The sequence below is a fragment of the Hippoglossus stenolepis genome, chromosome 6 (assembly GCF_022539355.2).
Source record: "Hippoglossus stenolepis isolate QCI-W04-F060 chromosome 6, HSTE1.2, whole genome shotgun sequence".
NCBI classification, from domain to species: Eukaryota; Metazoa; Chordata; class Actinopteri; order Pleuronectiformes; family Pleuronectidae; genus Hippoglossus; species Hippoglossus stenolepis.
In genome coordinates this window covers 18,895,834-18,914,216 of record NC_061488.1, presented here as the reverse complement: position 1 = coordinate 18,914,216, position 18,383 = coordinate 18,895,834, and the positions used below count along the sequence as shown (strand labels likewise).

The following is an 18,383-nucleotide window of genomic DNA, read 5'->3' as shown; positions in this document are numbered from 1 at the left end:
TGTTGTTTGTTATTTTTGGCTGAAATGTGTCTCTCAATCAAAACAATAACAAATGACGTAGTTTGTTTACGCTGTGAAGCAGCGTGTGATCATACTAGTTGTTGTCTTCAAAAGCATTTGGAGATGAAAGTCTACCTGACATGACTCAAACGCACGTTCCAGGATGAAGTTATGTATTAAAGTTGTATTCATGTTACGCAGGCACTGAATAGTCGTGATTCATCTTGAGTGACCAAAACAAACAGTGTAAGGAAAAGACAACCGACTGGCTAACTGGCTAACAGTTAGCTTTTCCTTAATCAAACATTGTTTCCCCTGGAAGTTGTAGCAGAGACGGGTCAACTGAAGTGTAAATCAGATCGTACACAATTAAAAGGCGACCAAAATGAAATGTCCCATTACCTTGAATGAGCTTTTCTCTGGGTTTGAACATTGTTGGAAACATTTTGGATAATGTAAGTACACAAGTAAAAAAAAAAAATCAAATAGGTACGTTCGTTTTATAGATTTTACTGAAGAATTGTTGCATATAATATCTTTAACATAAGAAAACATTGGTGCCAGGCGGAAAATTGTCATTAGGCTGTAGTAAATACTTTGACTGCTGATTTGATTGTGTCACATTATCAGCCAGTTATAAGCTAATTTCACTTCTAATGACATTCATTGGCTAAGACAATGGTGTAACATCATGTGTTGTGTTTCATGCATCAACCTGGTGCTTTAAAATCTCAGAATGTCAGGTGACCATGTCTGAAACATGACCCTGGGTTTGCACTGGGCTGTGGAGGCCTGAAGGTCATGGAACTCTGTGAGAACCTGTCACTTAGAGTGTCTGTGGGTTCTTTACTCACTAGCTCTATTGTTCACTTCAAAATCTTGATTATGATTTTTAAAATGACGTTGGTGTTCTTTTATAAAGCCTCAATGAAGCCTCCCTATCTTTAGGGTTTATAATTTATAAATATTCCATAAATGACAAATTCACAGCCACAGTATTTGATTAGTACTGGCTTTAAATATGATGGTACCAGTCAGCTCTTAGCAGTTGTTGCTTTGGTGACGACAGCAGCCAGAATCAGAGCTCTCACTGAACCAGAACCTCAAAGGGAACAAAATGACACATCTGAATATTTCTCCGTAGACCATGTTGTTTCATTTCAGTTCGGCCACAGAGGCTGCCCCCTTTGTGGGCCACATAGACCAGGTCCCAAGGAGGACGCCTCTGAATTGGTCCATAACTATTATCTACACAGAAGATAACACGTTTTTAACTTCCGGTAACTTGGTCCCCATTTAGCACTAAAGATCACTGTTTATGTTGTCAGGCTTAACAGACTTAATTGATCTAACAGTACAGTTTTCGCTTTGAGGATGTGTGATGAGAGTAAGTTGTGTTTCAGTGAGTTACTCAGTTGTCGACAGTGATTTTTTGAAGAGACCATTAAATGACTCATTTCACACTTTCTGGAATCTGTAGAAATATTTATGACAGGTAGGAGCTAAATTCAAGGGGCTAATTATGGACGTACTGTGCCTCCTTTGATCAGAGTGAAGACTCTCTCATTAACTGCAGTGCTGCAGGATTACTCAAAAACTACTCAACAGATTTCAATGAAATTGTGTGCAGGTGTGGGGCAGGACCCAGGATGGAAACCATTTACTTTTGCAGGAGATCAGAATGAAAAGGAGGATTCAGGATTTTTTTTAACTCTCTGTAACACAGCGAGATAGTACACTCGAGACCAGCTCCCAGCTGGAGCTCTCTCTCATCGTCGCCCCAGTTTTTCAAATCTCTCTCGTCCTCTAACTCTCTTTCTATTTATAGCTCATTGTAGTTAATTCATTGTATACTGTATCATAATCAACGTTGCCAAGTAAGTTGAAACATTTTCAAAATCAACTTTTAAATGCACGCCATATCTTTAAAGTGTTTCTAAAATTGGAGACCGTGAAAGTGTTAATGGTTTTGTTTCTCTATGCTGGAACAGGATCTGCTCGTTGGATTGGAGTCATGCTCCAAATCAGACAAGTCGGCACAAGACATAAGCTGCAGCTCCTTTAGAAGATACAAAAAAAACCTACTCGCAAACCCAAGATTTAAAAATCACATTTTTTTCCCTAGTTTCTTGATGAGAACAAAACACATCCCATTTGAGTGTCTTTCCCTGTGCCAAACCCCCCACCGAGCCCAAATGACTGCAGAAGCAGAATTGTGCTGAAAATTAAACTGAGCCATCCAGAAGAAACCGTCGCTCTGCTTGGTTTCATCAGCAATTTAACACAAAGGCTTTCAGAAGTGCTGCTACTAAAATGGAGAATTAAGTGGTTTTGATTTTAAATCTTTCTTGTCACCATCTTTTACTCACATGAATCAATGATTTAGAACCACGGGTGTGTGCAGCAGCGTCCTGAGTTTAATAGTTTCTGTTTTGGCTTTCAGCGAGAAAAACAATCTTTTTTTCTGCCACGATCTTTGAATAAACCACAGTGAAGTGTAAAGAATGGAGCAGTAAATCAGTTTAATGCTCCGTAACAAACAGATAGAAGAAGCTGAAACTTATTGACAATGAAAAAACACCCATTCATCAACAATACTGCAGGAAAAGGCTGAATTGATACGCAAACAAACACATACACAAACAACAATGTGCTGCTGTAGTTTGTTCCAAGGTGGTGGGCGTCAGTACTACTTGGGTTTAACAAGCACAACCACACACACACACACACCCATTCAGCCACAGCATCAATACAGGTAACATTTACCGCCAGGTGGTGACAACATAATGAGAAAACACAACGTGACCTTCATACGAGCAGCGGCGAAAAATGGCAAAGCACAGCATAATATTCTCTGACAAACAAATGAAAGTCAGAGGGAATGTATCCCCACCTGAATGAAGCAAAAGAGTGATCACAGTGTGAAGAGAAAAATAGAAATGTTCACTTTCAACAGCACTGAGTTCACACAAACAATAAACCTGATGTGTTACAGAAAAGACCATTAGGATGAGTAGAATTTAACAGGACCCACATGTAACTAGAATGGCACTCAGAGTGCTCGGACCTCTGGCAGGGCCCAACAGTCCCCCTTATGAATTGATTTCTTGAATTAAAATTCCCTAGATCCACATTTTTATTAGGATCTGCAGAAAATTACACACACTCATAAATATCAGTATGCTAAACACGCCTGTTTTACATCAGGATCCATTAAGAAAGAGAAATGAATGAAAATGTTGAAAAGTGTCAATTGCAATGTTAAATTGCAAAAAGATTCCTGGATCCGCCCCCTGATCTGGATCCACACCCTGACCCATACCTCATCCTTTCACCAAGTTTGGTGGGAATCCATCAAGTATAGTTGCTTAATCCTGCTAACAAACAAATAACCTTTGTGGCTAAAGTAACTAGAAAGCAAAAGGTACAGCAAGCAAAGTCAGTGTGCTAAATACATTTTGTGTGAATGAATATACAAAGCACCAATGACGATAATTTGTTCATAGCAGGAAGAAAGTGGAATAAGTGTTGTCATTGATGTGATGGCTCAGAAATGATGAAATGTTGAAGTAATGCTTATGGTGTTTGGTTTGTTTTGCTTTTAATCAGACTCAGAAAGTATTTTAATAGCTGATATATTAACTCCTGATTCTAGTTAGTGTAACATGTAAAGTACAGAACAGTGTAAAATCCTACATCTGCTCGATCATGTACTGATGTGTAGAACTGAGACATAACTTTAATCTCATGTCCAACTTTTATTTCAAGGCGCCTAAAGGTGCTGCCTTCCCCCCTCCTTGGCAAGAACGGGGAGACTGGCTAATCAAAAGTTAATTAATACACGTTAAAAATTAACATAAAAGATTTACTGACTGGACTTAGTCTTGTCAGTTTTACTACATTTTTACATTCTGTAGCGGAGTATCTAAATGAAGGAATTGCCTCAGTGATCAATATGTAGCTCATATTTACTGTCAATACATTTTACAAATGTTCCTGCTAAAAGCATAAAAGCATGAATCGTGCATGAATCATCTAGAGATGGTGCACATTCAATCCAGTTTATGAGTGAATCAATGTGTGGTTTAGTGTCAAATAGAGTTTTATTTCTGCAGAAAAGGCAAAAAGCCTTAACTGAAACCAAGACTAATGAAAATATTGAAGTGGTGAAGGCTCCATTGGTGAGAAATGAATTAAATGAATGGCAGCTAAGCTGTGAAACGTCTGGCAAAAAATAAAAATCAGTACAGGTCATTTTCTGAAGCTGTTATCAAGAAGCAACAACACTGGATGAATAGTTGCAATTATAGAAGGCCAACATCAGACCTATAATGACTTCGGCTTTTAGTTTCTTTTTAGTTTTATCCAAAACATTTTCAGTCTTAAGTATAAAACCTTCAACTTGTTTGTACCTGTAATATACAGGTAATTGTTGTTTAATTTGTGTGTGTGTGTGTGTGTGTGTGTGTGTGTGTGTGTGTGTGTGTGTGTGTGTGTGTGTGTGTGTGTGTGTGCGTGTGTGCGTGTGTGTGTGTGTGTGTGTGTGCGTGCGTGCGTGCGTGCGTGTGTGCATGTTATGAGGGTCAACACCATCATTGTGAGGACATTTTTGGAAAGCGGTTAGGGAATGCATTATGTCAATGAGTGTCCTCACAACTATAGAGACGTGCATGTGTGTGTGTGTGTGTGTGTGTGTGTGTGTGTGTGTGTGTGTGTGTGTGTGTGTGTGTGTGTGTGTGTGTGTGTGTGTGTGTGTGTGTGTGTGTGTGTGTGTGTGTGTGTGTGGTCTCTACAAAGGAGGCCTGAGGTCAGGCACAGACAGTGTTGCTCTGGCAGTAGTCCAGTTCACATTAGCTGACCTACACTACAGACACAACCATATGTTGTGAGGACAGATTATTTACTGCATGTGTCAGTACATATTGTTCAAATGACTGTAATACATTTCTGCTCATTGCACAGCTATTGTTTCTGTAAAATAAGCTGAGTGATCTCACGGCTTATTACCACAAGTGGACTATTCATGAATTGTTTTTTGTGTCAGGTTTTACAAGGATTAAGCATTGGTGGATTGAAAAATGCCCCTTGTTAAATACTAGCTAAAGGGAGACTGAGCAGCTGCATCCAGGTACATGTGAGTGCAGGCTGCAGCATGTCGCTCTCTGTCTCAGTGTCTGGAGAGTTCATCCTGACCAGAACTGGCTTATTAATCGTCTCCTGTCCTGCTGCTTTCTGGCAGAGGCGGACAAGCCCCGCAGTTCGACTGTTGACCCTGCAGATGTTAGTGGTGCATCGGGGTCACGCCTCGCCTCCGAGCCGATCAATTTGTTAGCAGTGGAGCTTTGGACAGAGAGGATTTCTTGGCAGAGTGAGAAGACCTCTCAATCCCCAGTTACATCACATGACACTGAAAAGCGTTGTGTGAAACAAGTAGTTGTGAATCTCCTCCGGGGGTAATGGAAATCCATGAAAAACAACACTTAAACTGTACCTGCTTTCAGATATGCACTGGAAATGTTATCCACCTGACTTTCAATAATGTCCTAGACATCCAGGAGAATTCGATGTGTGAATCCAGCAGGGGATCCCCTGCTGGATTCACCGTGAGCGAGTGGGGGTTGATAACGTGCATCAGATGCAAAATATGAAAAATCTGTGTCATACATGTAGAAGACATCAACGAAGATGTCAAGAGAGTTTGTGGTGATAAGAGCAGATGTAAACATGGTCACATGGTCTCCACAGCCAAGTTAATACGTCACTCCCTGTCTCTGTCTGCTGCAGTCGGCTGCTCCACTTCTCACCTGAATAATGCGGAGGATTTGAAGTTGTTGTGAACGCGTCTGTGCAGAGAACCTCCCGCTGCGTTGTGCATGTGTGAAAGGCAGACTGCAGAAAAACTCTGTAGCCAATTCTCTGGATTTTGCCCATAGGTCATGTCTGAAAACAGCTTGTGATTCTGAAAAAATCCCCCAAAAATGCTCCTAAAGCAACACACCACCAAATAAAGTCACAGGCAGCAGGGGAAATGAAGATTCATTTCTCTGCCTTTCTCAACACCGGATATACAGCAACTCTGTGTCCTTTTGCTCATTTATTCTGAACTAGTGCAGTGCCCATCCTCAACCAGCCTGTTTGGAATGGGCTGTTTGTTTGGCCTGTGATTAATGCCGGTTACAGTGTTTCATTCTGAAACTGCAAAAGTGACCAGCAGCAATTGAGCTGCTGCAAGTAAAGACAGACTGTAGGACTCAGTCCTCAGAACCCTGAAGCTGCACCACCACTGCTGCACAAAGAGCTGTTCACCTGTTCATTCAAAGTGAAGCTTGACTCAGTCGGCAAAACCCTGAACTGCAGAATCAGTTATCCTGAACAAGCGATATATGATGTTGCGTTTAACAACGTTACTTACATTGAGTCCCAGGCGGCACTTCTACAGAGCACTGGTTGCCTGTTTATGAATAGTTTATAAATATTGAACGTATCACTAGTCAGAATTGAATTAAATTCCACATTGCACTTCCTTGGGCCCTTAACAACACACATCCCAAGTGTGAATCGATAAGATGAGCGGTTCTCAGAGACAGAGATTTTTTGGAAGTATTAGATCGATTTTGACTTTGGAGTTTTCTAGTCCAACTAGAAACAAATGTGCAGACATTGAAAAATATTTCTGATGTCTATATCAAATATCTTTTATTTTTATTTCTGATGACTGATGATATGAAAGGGAAAAAAATCTCATTAATTTGATATCCAGAACATATACATGATTATTTTTTGCTGTCCAGAGATTATTCAACCATTTTTGGACAGCAGTGATTTCAGCTCTTGAGTAGATGTTCTTAACATTTGAAGTGAAAAACAGAAGCTAATTAAACGTATCCCTTAATTTGTTTGTCAGCTCTGGTTGGTCCTGTAGTGCAGGTCAGATGAACAGTGTGTAAATCCTTGAAAGCCCAGTTTTACCCCATGTTACACGCAGGTCTAATAGTGCTGAAGGTCTAAACGGCCCATCCTGGCATCCTTGTGGAAACGTGCAGTGCTGGCTGAGGTGTCTCAGACTGACAGCGCTGCACTCTGCTCACTACATGAGGTCAGGGCCGTCTGTATTGGTGTCTTTTACAAATCCCTGCTGAGCCCTCGAAGGGGGATGCAGCACTCGAGGACTGACAGCCAAAACCAGGGAGCCTCTGTAATCTGGACTTTTGATCCGTCCTCCGCAGAGATTTAAAGGCTGTGGCAAATTCCAATCCATCTGTGATCGGAGCTAAAAACACAAACCTCCGTTCAAGCTTCATTTAGCAACTTATCACGCTGAAACCTCATCAGAAATTTATGGCTAAAACACTGTGGGCCTCATAAAGTTTCAATCAACTTCTTTAGCTCCGTGAGCCCTGATCCATATTTGAAAGTGACATATGATTTAAATTGAAACCCAAAACATTTGAGTACCAAGAAGCAGGACTAATACACATTCAATTTGCGACTGAATTAGTTTTGTTTTTGTTGTGTGTTATTTCTTTACTCTATCGATCTCCTGGTTACAGAATCCAACAGATGATCCATTACTCGCCACTGTCTTCCCTGTGATTCCACAGGTTTCTCCTCTCGTCCTGCTCAGATAGCCATTCAATCTGTCTCTGGGTTTCACTTATAAGCTCTGGCGACAGCATCTATTTGCTGAAAACTAATATTGCGGCTGTGATATTGTTCTTATTGCCACCTTATCTCTCGATGCAGCCACCCAAACACATTTAGTATTTGGAGGCTCCTGTACACGCAGCCTCCAGATAACGAGGTGTGTAAATATATAGAGAGCCTGTGTCTGTCTGACTCTCGCCCACTCTCTCACACATTCACACAATTTTTCCAAAATTCTCATTTTTCAAGCTCATACACCAACTCGCCCACACACACAAACATGCTCGCTCTTGTTTTCATTCACACTCGCTCTCTGAGCCATCTGTGTGTTCATTTGGGAGGTCATTTTGAGGCTAAAGGTTGTGAACCTCCGGGTGATTAAAGACTGTGACTTAAATCCTGCTCACTGATTTTTTGGTGGCTGGCTTCGGTATAGGTCATAAAACCATGCTTTCTCAAAATTAGTGTTTGGGAAATGATCAGACAAAAAGGTACACGTTAATATAAATATATAAATTATAGTCTCCAGATACTGGACACAATGGATGCATTATTTTGCCAACTTCACCATATTTTGACTGTATAAAGTTGAAGCAGTTGAAGTGGATGATAAGAAATTAAGCATTTAAAGTCTTTTCTAGTTAGTTAGTCTAAGTTGAGTTATTTCAATAGAAAATAATGCACTTTTTCCTGCTGCGCTTAGAACAATACTCATGAGAAGATAAAGAAGCCACACTAATCCAATTTATTGACAATGAATGATATCTCTGTGTAACATGAAAAGCTTTTTCTCCTTGAGATAAAACTGCAATGAATTATAACCAACTCTGCAGCTCAACACAGATTTCAAGCATCTTTCAGTTCATTGTTTTGTTTTAATGGAACTTTTTCTCTACACATACAGAATGTTTTAGTCTCAGCACCTCATTGACCTCTGCTCCAGCAGCAGGCAGCTGTTTACAGAGAACAAGGTATATTAAAAAATGTAGCGAAACATCTAGCGGCTAGACTCCAGGGGATTTTTCGTTCATGTCGGGAGAAAACAAAACCAAGCTAAAAGGAGAGTGAATATTCTTCTTCCATGTTAGACAAAGTTAGTGGCTATAGCTAAAGAAAGTAAGTGGCTAATTGATGAATGTAGCATAACATCTAGCAACTAAAAAACTGGGTGTTTTTAACTGGTGTTGGTGGAGACCAAAGCAGAGCTAAAAAGAGAGTTAATATTGGACTGCCGTGTTGGCAGGATGTGAAAATGTCAGCTTCTTGTGTCCTTAAGCCCAAAATATTTAAATATTTTCTGTATTCTCGTTTCTGTCTCTGAATTAAATTACCTGTTAATCAATTTGATGATTACAGGTTCCATCTGTGTATATGTAGTGGGTTGTGGTGGCATATTTGATGGTAATTTGCATCCACAGCTGCAATATATACTGTATGTCAGCAACAAAACATCTGTGCTTGAGGGGATGTTGAAGTACATCTACTCATCACACCCAATAATTTTCACCCTCACCATCGATGTCACCAACAAAAGGCTAAAAGGAGGTTCTATAATCAGCCCACTCAGCAGATCAGAAACTGATTCGTATCAGCGTTTGTTCCTCTGCTGGTGTGACAAAAAAAATCCAATCATTGGGACTGACAGCAAATAAAATCACAATCTAAGTTAAACAGTGCAGTCACACTGAACACAGCAAAGAGAGGCTGCTGCTTCTCTGCAGAAGGTGTAAAAACGGTTACACAAACATGACACTCAAGCATGTACACACACACAGACACACACACACACAAACACCTATACATATCATATATCCATGATTTTCTGGAAAGTGAAAATTAGTCGCATATCAGAAAAAAAACTCAACACATTAAAAGTTCACACCTTCATTTTATCTCCAACATACACACATATTCACACTCTCCTACACGGTCTCTCTCTCTCTCTCTCTCTCTCTCTCTCTCTCTCTCTCTCTCTCTCTCTCTCTCTCTCTCTCTCTCTCTCTCTCTCACTTACACAGATAAGTGCTGCATAAGTAATAAATTGCTATGAATGTAATGGTCTCAAGTCAACAAGCTGCTCTTCACAGTTACTGATAATAATCATGTATAACACACATACACATTCATATACACTAATTTGCACAAATGCACACACACCCGAGCCTATATGTGACAGATATTGGTGTGAAGTTCATCAGATGTGACGTGAGCATGTGAAACCACAGTTAGGGAATGGTTTGCTCCGTATGTGCTGAAGCTCTATGGTAACTTTCTTTGTTCCACCCTCTCACGCCCATCTACCTCATTTGTCTGAAGCCATCTGGACATCAATACACTTCATCCCCCTCTTCTCTTTCTTTCTGCCCCCATGTTTACATCACCTCTTTAGCAAGTTCATTCTCCTCACTGGATATTTCACTGTATATTCTTCTTTCCTCTTCCATTATCCCACTCTCTCTCCTCTGCTGTAATTTAGGCCCTGTTTGTGATGCAAATGCTCTCTCTCTCTCTCTCTCTCTCTCTCTCTCTCTCTCTCTCTCTCTCTCTCTCTCTCTCTCTCTCTCTCTCTCTCTCTCTCTCTCTCTCTGTGTGTGTGTGTATGTCCTCTATGAACTCTTGTCTCTTCTGAATTCCACTTTACTCTCTATTTTCAGTTCCTCTTAAATTCAGATTTACTGTGTTTGAACGGCCATATTTAGGCGCAAAAGTACCAGGAGCAAAAGAGAACGAAAAAAGCGTAATATACTAAAAGAAAATATTGATCACTAAAAAAATAATGTACAGTTCTGTGCAAATGTTTAAGGCACTTTAGATGTTTCAGGAAAATATTTTATTTGTTTATTTTCATCTTATATCTGCATTAGTTTATTAAGAGCAAATATATCAGAGACTTCCAAACTATCGTTTTGCAGATAGTGAAATATCTTTGTGACATATGTCACTGTAAATTACAAACAGACCGTACTAAAAAAAAGGAACTTACGTAATTTATGGGCACATAATCCTCTCCATGATTAAACTATTGTAACACACAGGTGCTAATGACCAACAAAATAAGATGTACATTAAACCAACTCATGAAGTGAAATAGAAACAGCTGTGTGAGGAACAAAACTGGGCGAGGGAAAGTCAAACTAAAAGGGTGAGTTTGCTGAAGACAGTTTTGTTTAAAGAGGGAGCGTAGCAGACACAAGGTGGTCGTCCTGCATCACCAAGGTCTCAAACAGAAATACATTTAGCAGCAGACAGGTGTTTTGCAGATGTGCTGTCTAAGCTCTTCTGCAGGAGCACAAAGTAAAGGACGGCGGCCAAAGACACAAAGTGCAGCAGATGAAAGGCACATCGAGCCGACTTGGAATGAAATTGGAAAATATGCAGCGACAAACATCAGCTGGTCATCATCCAGACTGGCAGAAACCAGTAGGACTGTGGTACATCCACGACACTTAAGACAACATATGGTTGCGTTTTCTTCAGAGGCGTCATGCAGGCCAAAGATTCAAGGGAGCACAATTAGAGGTGTGGTGGAACCCTCCCAGAAAAAAAAGAGTGAAATAATGATGCAATTTTCGACAGTTCTGCACACAATATTATGTACTGAAACAGTTTGAGTTTGGATTGTTTTAAACCTTTTAGAACTCAACTTAAACTCAGCACTCTCACACTTTGTATCAGGGTAAATATATACGTAATATATGCATATTTATTTAGAAGTTGTCATGTCAGGTAATTACACTGTTACTGAAAATGAGACTCGCTTATCCAATCTTCACAAGCTTCTACACTGTCTTCAATCTTGTTTGATTCACGCAAACACTTACTGATATACAGACAGAGACACACAGATACAACTACAGACAGACTGATATACAGACAGAGACACTGATGTAACTACAGGCAGAGACACAGTGATATACCTACAGATAGACACACTGATACAGACAGAGACACACAGATACAACTACAGAGAGACACACTGATATACCTACAGACAGACACACTGATACAGAGAGACACACAGATATACCCACAGACAGACACATTGTTAAAACAGACACACTGGTATAACTACAGACACAATGATATACCTACAGACAGACACACTGGTATAACTACAGACACACTGATATACAGGCAGAGACACACAGATACAACTACAGACAGACACAGTGATATACCTACAGACAGACACACTGATATAACTACAGACAGACAATCTGATATAACTACAGACAGACACACTGATATAACTACAGCCAGAGACACTGCTAAAACAGACACAGACAGACACAAAGATACAACTACAGATAGACACACTGATATACCTACAGACACACAGACACACTGATATAACTACAGACAGAGACACTGCTAAAATAGACACACTAGTATAACTACAGACAGAGGGATATATCTACAGGCAGACACACTGATATAACTACAGACACACAGACACACTGATATAACAACAGACAGAGATACAGAGGGAATCATAGTGTATCATCACTGTGTCTCCTCAGTAGAATACCTGCTGCACTGTCCCCCTCCTGACTAAGACACTGTCTGTATCTGGACCTGGAGACGTCTCATCAGAGATTATCTCAATACAACCTGTGATCGTGGTAAAAACCATCAGCTCACTGTGAGCTCCTTAACATTAAATAAGGTGCTAACTACTGGCTGACGAGACAGCAGCTACAGAGTTTAACTTTAGCTGCTACTAGCTACCATCAAACTGTTCCTATCACATGCAATGTTGTATAGTAATGTGAAGTAATAATGTAATTTCACTTTCTGTCGTTTAAAAAAGAGTTTGTTGCTTTCCTGCCACCGTGATGCTGTTACATCTTCATTTCGTCCAGAGGTGATGTCAGCAGAGCTGGGAGAAACCAATAATATAATATTTTTGGAATAGCATACATTTGACCCATACTAAAAACTGTGACAGCCAAATGTTATAACATTTTATTGTATTGAAAAAAATCTAATATAAAAAATAAAGATATGTTTTTATATTTTATGTTTTATAAAATATAAAACATAAAGATATGATTAATGATCAATGTCTGTTGAACCCGGAACAACCTTTGCCACCGCACCATAAAATTTACGCCACATATTGTTTGTTTTGTTTATTTCATTTTAGGAAGTTGTTATAACACTGATGTCTGCTCAGGAGTTCATGTTATGTTATTTAATGCTACAAAATAGGGTAAAATGTCATGATTGACTAACTCGCGACCTCGATACTCCTAAACCATGATCACTTGTCCAGACTCTGGCTCCAAACTGATGTCTTCAGCGGATGGCAGCAACCGTATCTGCTACATACTGGCTTCCTGTTTTTACCGTGGAAGGAAATGGAGTCACGTTGGCTATCTTTATATACAGTCTATGACTGAGTTCCATTAACTCTATATAAAGTTGACTCAAGGGGGTGATAAGAAATTAAGCATTTAAAGTGATCACTGTGAAAGGAATTGAAAATAAGTGCCTTTTTTCTTGCTACACTTAAAATAATGCACGTGAAAATAAAGAAGGCGCACTAATCACTTTTGAATAGTGGTGAATGAAATCTATGTGTAATGTGGAAAGCTTTTGCGTGTTGAGATAACACTACATAGAATTACAATCCAACTGCAGCTCTACAGAGCTTTCACAGATCTGTCTTCTATGCAGACTATGGCTCTGAATGATGTAACAAGTGCAAAATGGCAGCATCCCTATACAAGATATTCTGGCTTTTTTTTTTTAAATGCTCTCATTGGTTGCTTAAGAAGACAATGACAAAAGGACCTGTTTTGTCACTTATCATTAGGACTTTTGTTTTCCTATTTTTATTTTCCTTTTTTTCTGTTCTATAAATGTCAGTCATATAGTCAAGGGCAGAAAAAGATAGCGAATTTGGCACATGATTTATTCGTGTAAGATCAGGGTGAACCAGCCACAGGCGAGGAGGAATTAGTTTGGCTCATAAAAACACTGATGTTGATTTAAAGTCTGAAGACAAACTCTGGTCTGCTGCTTTAAAATCAGACATGCTACACAGACGTCCACCTCCCTGACCTCCACACCCTTACTTTCTCTCTCAAAGGGCCCACTACTTCAACATGAGAGAAAATCATAGAAATACTGGTTCTGCACCTAAATTCAGTTACTACTTGCTAATTGGTTAAAAGCCGGTTCAGAAATCTGAAATCAATGAAGAAGCTAGTTTACCGTTACCCTGATGTAAATCTTTGTTTTGACATTTCACAGTAAGGAGGTTAAGCTGATATAAATCAAATCACACGAGGCATCAGAGGCAACATTAAAACAGGTACCTGATGTTCTGATGTTGTACCAGATCGGTGTGTTTTTGTTCAAGTCAGTTCGTGCAGCCATGGAAAATAATTACAAAATAAATATCAAAAAACATTACTGATGGCTCAGAATTAACACTTTAAAAACAGCTGGTACAGATACACTCGGATCTACCTCACCATTAAAACCAAACCAGTTTTAATATTTTTCTCAGATAAGTGTATATATCTGATTTATCTGTTCTCCTGATGATATTGCAGGTTGTTCTTGGATGATCCCTGACTGCAGGTAACAGGTTTATACGTCTTTTGATTTATCACTACCCCATCACTCCCTCCCCCCTCCCAGTGTCCCTTAAGGTTTATACCATTGTACAAGTGACTGCACTGGATCTATTTCCACCAGCTTGTTCCCTCCTACTTTTCCTCCTCTGCTTTCACCTCCTTCGGCTCCCACTCTCATTTTGCCCTTATTTCCCCTCTCACTTTCAGCATCTCGCTTCTCCTTATCTGTACTTCCATACCCCACATAGCGCTGGTGTTGTGTATCATTATAGCGGCAGAGCCATTTATAGGCTGCTGGTTATTGGTTGAAAGGGGGGCGGAGAGGGAGAGAAAGACACAGAGGGGGGAGGGTTTTTTATCAAAAGAGCAAATGTACAGTAAAAACAGGTGGATAATGACGTAATTACATGAAGATAAAAGTGTACACATGTGTTCCATTTTGCATATGACATACTATCATTGCAAAGAACACAAACAATATCGACATGTGAGAGGATCAGGCATTTTTTCTTATCATCAAGTAATCCTGTCAAAAGAATAACAGCAGCAATAAATGGATCCATTTACTGCTGGTGTTATTCACCATCCAAAAGTGTGTGTTTTCTAAAGCCTGATTATTCCTCTGTGCAACACACCTCTATTGTGACCAAAAATACAACAAACTATGGCACACAGTAGAACGAATACCTTCGCCAAGGCCCAACAGTCCCCTTACATTCAACCAATCTCAATTTGTACACACTCAGAGATATCAGTCCCCTAAAGATCTTTCTCATCAAGATCCATAAATTACTACCAGGGAAATCACTGGAAATAAAATAATACCCTATCTCATTAGCAGATCAGCTGTTTTCCCGAAGTACCAAGCATATTTAAAAAGTGAAACTACATGTTTGTACTACCGTTTTTTTTGCATATCATGTGTGAATCAAAGGGCTTTGAGAGTTATACGTATATTAATGTGTCTACAGTCAGGCAGAGAGAAATTGTTGGTGTTGCTCTTTTAATAGGATTTGACAATGAGAGTCATACTAAAAGTAAATAATGTCAGTCGCATCCTTCATAGAAAAAATAATCATGTTGACATAGTGCTTTACACTATAAGAGTAAAAAGCATGAAATGATACCTGAGTGCTCTGCTAATTCGAGACGAATGGAAAGAGAGAGCAAGGCAAAAGAAAGAAGGCAATATATGTGTGGGGCCGGGGAATGTGCAGAGATTGAATTAAAAAGAAAAAAGAGACAAAAGCAGTAGAGTGAGAGGGATAGGAAGAAAGGGAGTCTGAAGAAAAGGGGATGAGAGAAAATAGCATCCTTTTTTCCTACAGCTTTAAGAGATGCAAGTGTGGAAATGATATAGAGATAGATAGAGAAAGAGAGAGAGGGAAAGAGAAGTAGAGCATATATGTGTGCAGAGGAGACAGGGAACGAGAGAGAGAGGGGGGGGACAGGAGCAGGCAGTCAGGCAAAGCAGTGCAGAAGAGAGAGAGAGTGTGTGAGAGTAAGAGAGGCAGGGGGCGAGCAAACACGCTCTGCACGTGATTCAATCTGTTCACATGGCCTTGTATTACGCCTTTATAAATACTTAACGTGAGACGCTGCGTTCTGCAGAAACCATCGGCTTTTATTCCACATGAATTTGAAGTGTATGGACGATTATTTTTAGCCGTTTGAAACCAGACGTTCTGAAGCCTCCGGAAAATGCAGGAAATTATACAAATGTAACAAAGAAGACGACGAAATCACCGTGAATCCCCTGAACACAGTATAGTGCACAGATAATGCACCAGAGCACGTCCAGCTGTGTTGTCGTTCATCGGAAGTGAGATGAAGCTGTCATCTGCTTTCTCAGTCTCTGTGTTATATAATGACGGATATAGGCCTGCGCTGCGCTGCTCTACTCTGTCCTACAGAGGCATGAATCAAACCCAGGATGTGTCCTAAATGCACCCCCTCCTCCCCCCACACAGACACACACACACACATCCACACACTGACCATACCCCATGCAAGTGTGTGTACTGTACAGATACTGTACAGATGTTATGCCAGGTTATGTTAAATCAGGTTACAGGACAGATAACAAGTCACATGTCATAGTGCTGTTATGGTATATGGTTATTCTATAACCAGGAGGGGTTGACCTGCATGGGACACATACTGTATATAATGCAGTATGTGATTGGTGTATAAAGTGTGTTATGAAACGAGATTATAAGTGGATGGAACATAACATAATTGTAGTTTTATGTATTTACAATGCAGGTTAAATGTCACATTTTACTCATCTAAAAAGCTGCATTACAGTTTGTTGATGTGGTTTTATATTATGAGCGATTAATGTATCGTGTTCTTGCATCAAATCACTGAAACTGCTGTTTCAATGGTGTGAAAGCCACAAATGTCACACGCAGCATAAAGGATATTCATTTATTTGTTCTGCTTTTCATTTCTAAAGATATTGGATAACATGACATGGTTTGAAATGCAAAGGCTGCAGGTCTTTGGAGGTTTGGTTCAGTTTGGTTGGATATGGTGTGTGTGTGTAGGTTCGGTCGCTATAAGCACCATCTGTCAGTCAGACGGTTTGTACGTCATTAACGGGAAACGATGGCAATGCTGATAGTACCATACTACACACACAGCATCAAACACACGCCTACATAGCCAGGCAAGCCCCCTTAACGCACGCACACACACACATTCAACATCCTCCCCTCGCTCATGCGGAACGAGTAGAGCGTATGAAAATGGTTTGTTTGTCCAAATGCATCAACATCTCAAACATGGAGCACAAAAACGTCCCGTTTGATAAAGGGCAGGCTCGAACTCTTCGAACCCGATCTCTGCATGCCTAAAAATGATGATGGAGAAAAACGAAGGCTGTCAAAGCAACACGCACACACGCCTGAGCAAGATACGAGCTGAGGGAGGGAGGGAGGGAATACTATTAGAGCACATGACAAAATCTCATCAGAGGGCAGAACAGCAGCAGAGTGACAACCAGTGATGGGAAAACACCTGAACCTGCAGTGTGAAAACCTTCCTGTGGAGCCAGCTCAGGCTCAGCAGCATGGAGCGTGTCAGCACCACGGACAGCTCCTGCTTTTTAATGTCCGCATCTGTCCCAGCTTCTCTCTAGACAACACATGTCCGCTCACAGTGCACGGAAGCTGGGGAACAGTGTGGAACACCCTGTTAATCCCATCTCCGTAAAAAAAATCTGATTCCCTGCTTCTCCATCAAGCGTTTCCGTGTTTGGGATGTAGAGTACTACACTTCGGCCAGCCCCCTTCACCCGAAACACCTCCACCTCCACCACCACCGCTGCTCCTACCTTGACATCCCCATCCCGGGGCCTCCGACTCCCATCCCTCCGCCGGCAGCGGATCCGTTCACCGGCTTCATGTGCTGTCCCGCCCCCGGTCCCGCTGCGGGTCCGCCGGGCATCGCCGTCCCCATCATCCCGACGGCTCCCGGCTCGCCGCCCTCCATGCTCGCTTCGTTCCCCATCTCGGTCTCGGCTCGGGAGACGGGAGGGAGGCGGAGAAGGGTATCGGGTCAAATCGGCGGTGTTGCCCTTCACGTCACTATAATGTGTAATTTTTTTACTGCGATCAAAAAGAATGAATGGATAAAAAGGGGGAGAGAAAACCGCGAGAGCGAACTCAACGGTGCTCCTCCATCACCGCCATCATCACCATCCTCCTCATCCTCGTCAGCCTCAGCACCAGCGGGGCTGCCTCCTCCTGACGTGGTGACGGGAGCGCGCCGCGCGGCCATGGCGACGTTAGCGGGGAAATAAAACCGTGAGATGCGCGAGAAAGTGACATTAGATTAGATTAGATCAAAGTTAAATGAGACCCGAGGGGAAGAAGTGGGTCACAGAAGCAAGATTAGGATCCAAGGAGCTGCTGAATGAAGAGGAGGCTTCAATCTGACCTGCAGAGAGGAGCCTCGCAGGGAGACATGACACTGAAGACAACTCACTTACATTCCTGAGGAAGTGATTCAGTTTTTAATCCCTGGACATCACTCCTCCGCTCAGGGTTGACCACGATCACATTCATTTCACCACAAAAACTTATTTCACGCTTCTCATCCCTGAATGTTGCAGTATAAGGCCCAACAATGAGAAACCAACTGCAAGAC

General features: G+C 41.0%; 1 protein-coding gene across 1 annotated transcript in view; it reads right to left on the bottom strand.

The window, feature by feature from the left end:
• Window positions 1-17,910, bottom strand: part of LOC124851950 (acanthoscurrin-2-like) — a 29,570-nt gene extending 11,660 nt beyond the window's left edge. The window contains exon 1 of the mRNA XM_047340169.1: window positions 17,569-17,910. Coding sequence (XP_047196125.1) covers window positions 17,569-17,744 — 176 coding nt within the window. The 5' untranslated portion in view covers window positions 17,745-17,910. The remainder of the gene's footprint in view (window positions 1-17,568) is intronic.
• Window positions 17,911-18,383: the final 473 nt, after the last annotated feature.